This window comes from Nuphar pumila, chromosome 6, assembly GCF_984573655.1.
Source record: "Nuphar pumila chromosome 6, dmNupPumi1.hap1.1, whole genome shotgun sequence".
NCBI lineage: Eukaryota > Viridiplantae > Streptophyta > Magnoliopsida > Nymphaeales > Nymphaeaceae > Nuphar > Nuphar pumila.
This window is the reverse complement of record NC_143254.1, coordinates 110,910,783-110,921,611: the sequence shown is the minus strand read 5'-3', so window position 1 is coordinate 110,921,611 and position 10,829 is coordinate 110,910,783. Positions and strand designations below refer to the sequence as shown.

Below are 10,829 nucleotides of genomic sequence, written 5' to 3'. Positions count from 1 at the left end.
AGAGAGAGAGAGAGAGAGAGAGAGAGAGAGAGTTTCCTAATAACTAGGTCCTTTAATTTGGGAAAGATGTTTGAGTAAAATGGGCATTCTAAATAGATAATTAACAGAAGTTATAGAGGTATCTGACCTTGATGTCATTTGCTTAACTCGCACAAAAGCTTTGGTGGAAAGTTGAAAACTTACAAACCGTTGTTGGGCACATGATTTAGACCAAAACAAATAGGTGATTATTTGAAAAACTCCAATGTTTTCTTTCAAAAAAATTATCTGGATACTAATGTTATCATTTTATTTAGGGTTAATCTCAGTTGGGTCTAAGGTTTAGTTGAGAGTTAGTAAGGTTTGGGTTGATGCAAATGGATTCAAACAGGTCCACCAATGTCAGAATCCTGGCAAATCGTCTGATTCGCGAATCGGCCCAAAATTTATTCTAAAGGGGAGGGACAGTTCGGTTTAACTATTTTTAATACTTTTAAAACTGTCAGCAATGGCGTAAAGAAAAACACCATGAGGGAAAAAATCTGAATTATTACAGAACTGAAAAATGATTGCAGGAAACTAATCTTGGCTCCCAGTGAAACGGCGTTTCTCATTTTGCTGCCAACCATATCCATCTCGACCTCCATCAGGTGGAGGCGGCCCCATGAACTTACCCCGTTTAAGATGTGGAGGTGGCAGTGGCAATGGTGGTGGTGGAGGCAACGGTGCCAACACTCCCTTTCCATCCTGGTAATCTGTACCTCCAACATTACCAGCACTACCACCTTGCTCTGACACTTTACCAGCAGCAAAACCTCCCATAATGCGGCTGCTGTCCCCTTGAAAGAATGGTACAAATGGCCCGGGAAAATCTGAGGTTTGATTTGTCATGTAGCTTCCTTGTGCTCCCTGACTCCCTGGCAGAGTCTCATAGCCCGCAACAACACCCATGTTCCATGGGCGTGAATAACTGTTCTCATGAAAACTGAACATGCCTTGAGACTGGATGGAAGGGAATCCCAGCAGAGAACCTTGTTGTTCAGGAACTCTCTCGGATGATGGCAGGTCCGTCCGTGATGCATCATAGTAAAAGGCCTGACCACCATCCGGTGCCACAGGCATCGTTTGATATCCATATGAACGTGGAAAAGCACGTGGAAATTGACCCTGAGAAGGCATGTAATCTGGGAAGGACGAAGATTCTGGTTGCTTTTCTGGAAATGGATCAGAATCCCGGCGAGGTTGTGCCCCGCTTAAGTCAAAATTGTGTTGCTGCTGTTGGAAACGGTTAAGAGGTGGTGGTGGAGGCAGCCGATCAAAGCTCTGCTGTGTATTGTCTGTCTGCTGATCTGGGGGGCGGCCATAAGGAAACTGTGGCTTCAGCTGCAAAGGTTGCTTTGCTGGTGGTGGTGGCAGCTGTTGTTCTTTTGGCTGGAGCCGACGCAACTTATCATCACGCTCAGCAGGGACTGCAGCTGGATTGTGGCTGGTCGGGGCACCAGGCCTTGACTGTGGGTGGGAGGTAGACGGCCCTGGAAGGATGGGTGGCTTAGGGTGGACGTCAGAAGAGGAGGAAGAGGGTCGAGAAGTGGCCATGAGACTGTCATTGTCATTGGCAGGTTCATCTTTATCAGCATTGAGCTGAAGCAGGTCAGAATGAGTTTCCCAAATATGTGCTTCGAAAAAGGAACGTTTCAGGAAGGATTTGAGACAGTGTGGTGCAGCACAGATAAATATTCCCTCCAGCATTTTGATGGTCTGGATCTTCTGGATTCGCTCATCACAACTGCAATAAAATTTTCAGGAAAATGTAACCCTCCAGCATTTTAATGGTCTGTACTCTGTAACCAACATTCAGCAAGTATTCCCAAAGTTTTGAAAAAATTTAGATACATTTTAGCTTTTAAATCTGTATCAGCACTCAACTAAGTGATACTCCACTGAGCAATGAAAGCATGGCAATATGAACATACTGGACCAAGTGATCAGAGCGTCATAGGCATGAGAAGCATGTTTGTTACAATAAACAGCAAAAGATAGCACATGATTGATGGAAAAGAAGAAAAAATACAGGACTAAAGGATCAAGTTGCAGCAGGGAAGTGGATTTCTGCAAAGATTGAGTATTGGGATGGGAAAAAGAATGCAACTTATCAGAAACCATCAAATGCTTTCTTACAATAGATGATGTATCCACAGGAAAAAAACCCAAGAAAGGTTAATACTAAGTAGCTAGCTATTCGATGTAAATTAAAGTGATGGCCTTGTACCAAAAGGGGCTCCGGTTGTCTGGTAGGAGCAGTGACTGCATGTCACCTTGTGTTGGGAGGTTGCAAGTTAAAATCCCAATGGTATGGTTGTATAAGTGGTAGGGGTCTGCCTAACCCCAGCTTGCCTATCAAAAAAAAAAAAAACAAGCTATGGCGTTGACCCAATGACAACCATTTGGTGAACTAGACAAGATACATTGCAACTTGCATTTACTTTTTCTGCTGGTTGAATGTGTACAAATTGAGAGATTTTCCTTCTGCCATGCAACAAAACCTTTTAATGAGAAGCCAAAATTTCATAGTCATGGATATATAGTGTTCTGCACAATAGTTAAGCTATTATTGCTAGACAGCATGTACGATCTTATAATATTAAGAAAGCGCTTGTCATCCAAAAGTTCACCTACAATAAAAGGACTTTTTTTTTTGTACTTGAAATTTGAAGCCTTAGTGCACTTCATCCTAAGGTAAACATTGCATTGAAGGGGGAGTCCAATGATGACAGCTTTAGTTTGATAAACAAAAACATATAATTTGTAAATTACACCCAAATCGTTCCTATTTGAGACAACCCCTTCTGGAAGCAGCAATACGAATTAATCAAAAACGATGGTTACCTCAATGGCTGTCCTATTTTGATACCAGCCTTTAAATTTTACAAGTGAGACACAAATGTTTTAATGTAGAAGGAAGAAAAAGGACAAGGAGGAAGATCAAAGGATTCCGAATAATGATCATTAGGGACATCCTATTTCATTATGTTAAGATTAGGTTGGGTATTTTACTATTTTACCCCTGATACAAGAAATATATCATAATAAAAGTAGCCAATAAACCATTGAAAAGAGTAATATACTTAAATATACATGTACTCCAAGAATCCCACCATGTCCTCTTCTCCTCTCTTGCAGAAAGCTTCTTTGCACATCTGGCATTATGCCACTCCTGAATGTGTGGTCTTTTTTATAATAACCTACCAAAGCTTGCAATCACCAAGGCTGTCTAATCAATTAGTTTTCTTTTTTATGTTCAACAAGTCTCATCAAAGCATTATTGAAACCAAAGTTGCCGAAGAGGAAAACATAATTGAGAAGCAATGGGGGGGAAGGAGAAGCAATGGGGGGAAGTGGGAAGCAAGAAGTTAATCAAAAGCATTGAAGTGAATCAAGAACTTTTCTAGAATCAAGGCAAACATGTATTGGACATGACCATCTATGGGACTTTTTCATGTCAAATAAGGGTGTGTTTGATCGCGCATCCAAGATTGGACAGAACATAACATAATAGACAGAACACATGTTCTGTCTGTTCTGTAACAACTGTACTACATCCAATGTTTGTTTCAACTGGACAAGAAGTTGTGTTCCTTGTACCCGGCATTTGATTTTTACGCTTTGGACATATGGATAATGGGTCGGATAACTTCGTTTTGGATCATACGACTCAATTCGCCCCACCATATGAGTTTTAACATATTTATTATGGATTTTATGTACTTCAATTGTGATGAAGGCCCAAACCAACTTGAAAATATGTTAGAAGTGAGAGCACTCCAAAAACAAATGGAAACCGGACTGCTCGCTACGGCCACAAAGATGACACATGCTCGACATTTGTATCCCCCAGTTCTTTAGATTATTTTGTGCAAGTGCTCTGTCATAGAGTAGGATCCATGCAAAAAATCTTGATCTGGGTGATGGACCAGGAGTCCAAATACATTTGAGAGGGAGTAACTCTATACCTGACATGGAAAGAGCAAAGTATGCAAAGGAAGTGGTGAAATTGCCATCTGCAGAGCAAGTCCACAATACATGGTCCGACTTGGTTTGGTTGATGGCAATGCGCTCCCTAAAATTCTACCAGCATTTGGACAAGTCAGCCCCATGAAGGTGAACGAGACCAGCTATGGAATAGATTCCAGGTGCATGGGTGACCATGTAACTGATATTTTGGCACCAGCAGGCCCTTCACCTTATAATCTAAGCCTTGAGAACATAACAACCACAACCATCACATGAGGGCTGTGTTGTTATGACGGTTCGACCTTACTCCGAGACCTCCACGCTGAATAGGGGAGGCAACCACATCCCACCTGATTAGAGAAGGCCCGTGTTTGTCTTCAACACCCGTCCAAAGGAATTGCCTGAGAACTTTGGTGATCTCCTTTTCACCTGAAGCCGGCACCCTATACATGAAACATAGATAGATTGGGATGGAATTGAGGACTGACTTGATCATGACGACTCTCCTAGCATGTGATAGTAATTTGCACGCCATGATTGTAATTTCCCCCGAATACGATCCAAGACTGGTCACCACATTGAAGCTCGAACTCTGTTGGTGTGAATCGGGATGCCAAGGTATGAGTTGGGTAGTGAAGCAGTCGGACAGCCGAAAATGAGTGATGCGGCAACCTTAGTTTGGGCATCGACATTAAGAGTGAATATTTGGCATTTTTCCTCCTTAATGTGAAGTCCCAAAACCAATGCAAACACTTTTAAAATGAAGGCAATCCTGGCCATCTGGTCGGGTGAGGCATGTCCGAAAACCAAGAGATCATATGCAAATTGTAAGATAGTAAAATCAATTCCATTGATAGTGACTGGCTTGGTGAAGCCGGAATCAACGAATTTTTTTAACAAAGCAGCCAAGCCTTCACTGGCCAGATCGAAGAGAAAAGGTGAGAGAAGGCATCCTGGCTGAAGCCCCCTTTTCGGTGAAAAATATTCACCAATTTCACCATTAACATGTACTGCAATCGAAGTAGTAGACAAAAGTTCTTTGATCCATCCATGCCATCTTGACCCAATCTCATGCTGCACATACATTCTCCCAAGAAGGTCCTAGAGATGGAGTCAAATGCTTTGCTGAAATCCACCTTTAGGATGAAGTATGGACGTTTGGGCTTAGACATGTTGTGATGGAGTTCGTTGGCCAGTGCGACACAATCATGGATGCGATGACTCAGGATGAATGCACATGGGAATCAGACATAACCTTATGAATTACGGATTTCAGATGAGATGCCAACACCTTGGATATGATCTTGTATATGTACCCAGGAGGAAAATCGGCCTAAAATCAGCAATGTTAACAACTTCCCCACGCTTAGGCAATAAAACCAGCAAGGATTTGTTGAATGCACGCAGCAAATGGATGTTACGATGAAATTCCTCGAAAAGTTGTAAAAGATCTTGGTGGGTCGATTGCCAAAACCATTTGAAGAAATCCACAAGGAACACATCCTCCCCCGGGGCCCTATGCTTAGAGAGGCCCCAAAACGCTTCACGAATTTCTTCAATAGAGAAGAGTGTTTGTAAATTATATTTCTCATTTTCCAAGAGCTTCTGAAAAATTGAGGAAAACAAAGATCCTCCATCCAAAGAGGACTTTTGAAAACATTACTCGTAGTAGGTGGTGGTGGCTGGCTATTACGGCCCGATTTTTCAAGAGATGCCTCGGGATTCGTGCTCTAAATCTGAGACCACCTCATGCCCATAGGGGGCGATTCCAGCTTGTGTGTGAGGTCATTTATGATGACATAGACATATTATTAGAGTTAATTAAGTAGTTAATTAATTATGGAAAAGTCCTTAGTTGATTTGTTCTTTTAAGAAATCCCTTTTAGTGAAGGAATCCTGTCAGAGGAAATACTCTAAAGTCCTTACTCGATCTTTATTTTTTAATAGGAGTCGTTATGCCTTAAGATAAGTTGATTGGATAGGGATTCTATATCAGACCTCCTATCTATAAATAGAGGTCTAGGGTTTCCCTTTATGCATTATGCAATAAGATTATTGAAGTTTATCTCTCTCTCTTTGGACGTCCCTCTCTCTCTCGCCTTCTTCTCTCTTTGTCCTCCCTCATGTTTCTCCATCTCCTCTCTGTGATTCACGTGAGACCAAGTCTCCCTAGGTTGGTCCTTCATCCATGTATCTTCGTTATGGAGTGAATCCTACCATGAAAATCGACACAGGAACACTGTCAGTCATGGTTCTGCTGATCAGCCTTCCTTACGAACGTGTCTCAGGTATTTATACCCATCTCTAGACCTCTATCATACCCTAGGACTAGTCTCTAACCTTCCTTAAGACCACCTAAGTGGTCTAGACCAAAAACGCGTCCCAAAGAGCAGTGCAGTCCCGTTTTGCTAGCTGTTTTGACTCTTTCGATATCCTGTACATACTCTAGCCATACCTGAATGTGTAGACCGCTTTAGGACCTCCCTATACCTACTACACAACCTCTAGAACTGATCCTAGCCTTAACTAATATCCTACCCACGTTCGGGACCTAAAATACTAAAACTGCACCCTGCTGATTCGGCAGAATGTGTACCTTTTACCATTGGAGCATCCCAGCCACCCAATGACCTATTTTAGTGATTTGTGACCTCCAACAGCCTTTCCTAACATTGACACATGTTCCTTGGTATCGAGCAAGCCCTTGGTTCAGTGCATATCAGATCTGAACTGAAACTCATTCTGAGTTACTTTTTGACTACCTGATTTTCCTGTTTCCTTAGGTCTTTTCCCAAAACTACCTAAATTTTACACCATAGTCACCCTTAGGCCTCTACCCCCATCGTGTCCAGCAGGGTCGGTACCCCTGACACGTCCATCCCAACCTCAAGTTTGATCATCTCGCTTCCATTGGGCTCAAACTAAAGTACCTGTCTATTGCTAGCCCGGAGCTCCCTTCAGATCTAAGTTCTGAACCTTCAAAACTAGATCTTGAAGATGGTCAAACAAAGTGGTATTAGAGCGAACAACATACCATGGAGGGATCTCAACCCCTATGTGAACACAAACTCGAAGAGATTTGCCACCAGCAGTGATTCCTCCCCTAGCAAAGCCATCACCAATGTCACCACAGTACACTATGAAGTGAGAGCATGTCCAGTCAGACTGAACACCCAAGCCTGTTGATAACGCCCTAGTCCGCAGCAGGGTAACAGACTAATGGCTCCAACCCACAAGGATGGAAGCACTTCCGGGGGTGAAGGGCACATAAACAGAGTGACCCTAGCTCGGCCTGACCAACAGCCAAATGCGACCTCCGCCCTCTCCTGCGGAAACTCACAAACTTAGGAAATGTTTATGCGGACACGTTAGGGTCGTCAATCGAAGTACGTGCAAGCACTCACATGCCTCCCATCCAACATGATTTTATAAACAATGTGTTCTAGCTTAGAACAAGGGATGAACATGCTGATCAGGCCACCCTGGATCTGATTGGGCCACCGAGTAACACTCACCTTGACTTCGGTGCAATGAGTGCAGCATATCAAAAAGTGGTATTTGACCCTACAAGAGATCGGCATCATGTGTGCCACTTGCTTGAGGGAGTTCCTGCTATTGTCTTTGAACTCTATTCCTGCAGATTGCAAGCTAAAAGAGAAGCCAAGCTCGTTAAAGTAGGGTCACGGACCATTGTTGGAATGCGCAAATAAAGATCTTTAACAATGGAACTGTAAAATTGCCTACTAAGAGGCTACAAGCATACAAGCACAAATACTTGACAAACAAAAGTGCACAAATGCACTTACACCACACTTGTACAAATACGTAAAATACACAAAAGAGAGCAAGCATGCACTTAAGGCGTGCACTTTAATAAAAGAGAAATGCTTGAGGCTCTCAAGCATTCAAAACAAAAGGGGGAACACCCATATTTATACAAATGCAAAAGGCCACATGGGGGGGCTCCCAAAGGAGTCGTTGGGGAGCCCCCAACGGTCACATTTGTGACCGTTGGGGGTCTCCAACGACTCTATTGGGGGGACCCCCAATGTGACACATTAAATAAAAAAAGAATAAAAAATAAAAAGAAAGGAAAAAGAAAGAAAAGAAAAAAAGATTACAACATATTCCAAGTGGAATATGCGCAAGATGTGAAATTACAATAATACCCTTTTCGGGTAAAATAATAAAAAGCTATATATATAGAGAGAGAGAGATACGCATACATATATTTAGAATATGTATATGTATCTCTATGTATATAAATACATATATATATATATATACTTACAGCATTGGTTTTGGAGATATATTTTAACACCCCCCCTCAAACTTATGGTGCAATAACCGCAAGTTTGTTAAGAAGGAAATGAAATATGGGCGAGCAAAGAGCCTTAGTGAAGAAGTCCGCTAGTTGATACTCAGACGTCATGTACGGGAGATCAATGGCCTTCTTCAAGTATTCTTCCCTGACATAATGGCAATCCATCTCTATATGCTTTGTTCGCTCATGAAAGGTGTGATTCTTGGCGATATAAATTGCACTTTTGTTGTCGTAACATAGCTTTGTTGGTTCTCTAATAAACACTCTCATATCTTCCAGAAGACGTCGAATCCATACAATTTCCATGGTAGTGAATGTCATGGCTCTATATTCTGCTTCGGTGGATGACAGAGAAACCTTTTGTTGCTTTTTACATCGCCATGAAATTAAAGACTCACCTAAGAAAACACAAACCATTGGTGGAGTGACGGTTATTAGAGTCGCATCCCCAATCAGAGTCATTATAAGCAATTAACTTTAATTCAGAAGAAGAAGATAAAAATACTCCATTATTTACAGTTTTCTTTAGATATCTAACGATGCGAAGAACAACACTCATATGAACGGTTGTGGGAGCATGCTGGAACTGACTAGCTATGTGAATAGCATGAGACAAATCAGGCTGAGCGATGCTAAGATACATCAATGAGCCTACCAATTGCTTATAAGGAGTAGGGTCGGTCAGAGGGATTCCGTCATCAATCTTCATTTTTTATCCCACGACTTCAGGAGTGTCGTAGACTTTGTCATCAAAAATTCCTGACTTGTCAATAATCTCACAAGCAAGTTTAGACTGAGATAAAAAATAACCACGTCGAGAATAAGCAACTTCAATTCTAAGAAAGTATCTCAAAAAACCTAAATCTGACATCTCAAATTTCGAAGTCAAGACGGACTTAATACAGTTGACTCCTTGAACATCATCACCTGTAATTAACATATCATCAACATAGAGTAATAATATCACAATCCCTGCATCAGATTTTCTAGTAAACAAAGCAGTATCAGTATAACAAGAGGAAAATCCATTTTCCAGCATTACACTGGTAAATCTATCATACCAGGTTTTGGGAGCTTGTTTCAAACCATAAAGAGTTTTTCGAAGACGAAGAACTTTATCTTTAAGAATCTTCATGCGTGGTGAGGCATCCATATAAACTTCTTCGTTAAGATCATCATTTAAAAAAGCATTTTTTACATCCATTTGAAAAATGTTTCAATTTTTAATAAACGCAATAGTGATAAGACATCTAACTGTAACCATTCTAGCTATAAGAGCAAAAGTTTCTTTATAATCAATACCATATTCTTGTTCATACCCTTTTGGGACTAAGCGAACTTTGTATCTCTCCAGAGATTCATTGCTCTTAGTCTTAACCTTAAAAATTCAACGACAACCTATAGTTTTCTTTTCTATAGGTAGAGTTTGGAATTTTCATGTCTTAGCTTTCCTAAGAGCATTGAGTTCATTTTGCATAGCTTCTGGTCATTCTATACATTTTTTAGCTTCTTCAAAATTTCTTGGTTCAAAGTAAGAATGAATAGCACTAAGACAAGCCCTATATCTGGGTGAAAACGAATCAAAAGAAACGAAACAAGTTGGAGGTCTCCTATTCCTTTCGGATCTTCTGTGGTCAATAGTGGGAACACTCACTATATTAATCAATAGCACTTCTGAAAGTATCTCGATTTCTACAAGAATAGGTTATAGGGTCACTTGAAATTCTACCTTCTTGGATATTAGGTGAGTTATATTCACCATCATCAACCCCATTTTCCTCATCATGTTTTGATGACACGTCATCATTACTAGACAATAAGTCAAATAAGAAGAGTAATCAACATTTTCTTGTTGAGAACCGTTCTTTTCAAAGCCGCTTTTGTTTTCTAAGAATGTCACATTTCTTGAGACATATAACTTATCATTTCTAAGGTCATAAAACCGAAACCCTTTTTTAGTTTCGGAATATCGAAGAAAGGCGCAAGGAATAGCCTTGGGAGAGAACTTGTCATTCTTATATGTAAGTATAAAATACTTATAACCAAAGACCCGTAACCTATTATAATCAGGTTGTATCTTATGTAATACTTCAAAAGGAGATATCTTTCCCAAATTCCTAGATGGTAAGCGATTTAAAAGATACATAGAAGCAAGAGCTGCTTCGGCCCAAAAGTTTTTAGGAATATTTTGAGATATAAGAAGGATCCTAGAGGTCTCAATGATGTGCCTATGTTTTCTTTCGGCCAACCCATTTTGTTGAGAGGTTTTAGGACAAGATCTTTGGTGAACAATACCACTATTCTCAAGGTATTCCTTAAATTGATTGGAGAGATATTCTCCTCCAGAATCACTCCTAAATATTTTTATGTTACTGTTGAATTGATTCTTGATCATTATATGAAAAGTTTTAAAATATGAAAACACTTCATGCTTATACTTAAAAAAATAAATCCATGAATATCTGGAAAAATCATCCACAAAAATTACATAATAAGAGAAGCCTCCTTTTGAAAC

General features: G+C 40.6%; 1 protein-coding gene across 1 annotated transcript in view; it reads right to left on the bottom strand.

Moving 5' to 3' along the window:
* Nucleotides 1-447: 447 nt before the first annotated feature.
* The window catches only part of LOC149835708 (E3 ubiquitin-protein ligase HAKAI homolog), a 33,532-nt gene continuing 23,150 nt past the window's right edge, over nucleotides 448-10,829 (bottom strand). Inside the window, exon 5 of the mRNA XM_090010634.1 lies at nucleotides 448-1,765. Within this exon, the coding sequence (XP_089866760.1) occupies nucleotides 559-1,765 (1,207 nt within the window). The 3' untranslated portion in view covers nucleotides 448-558. The remainder of the gene's footprint in view (nucleotides 1,766-10,829) is intronic.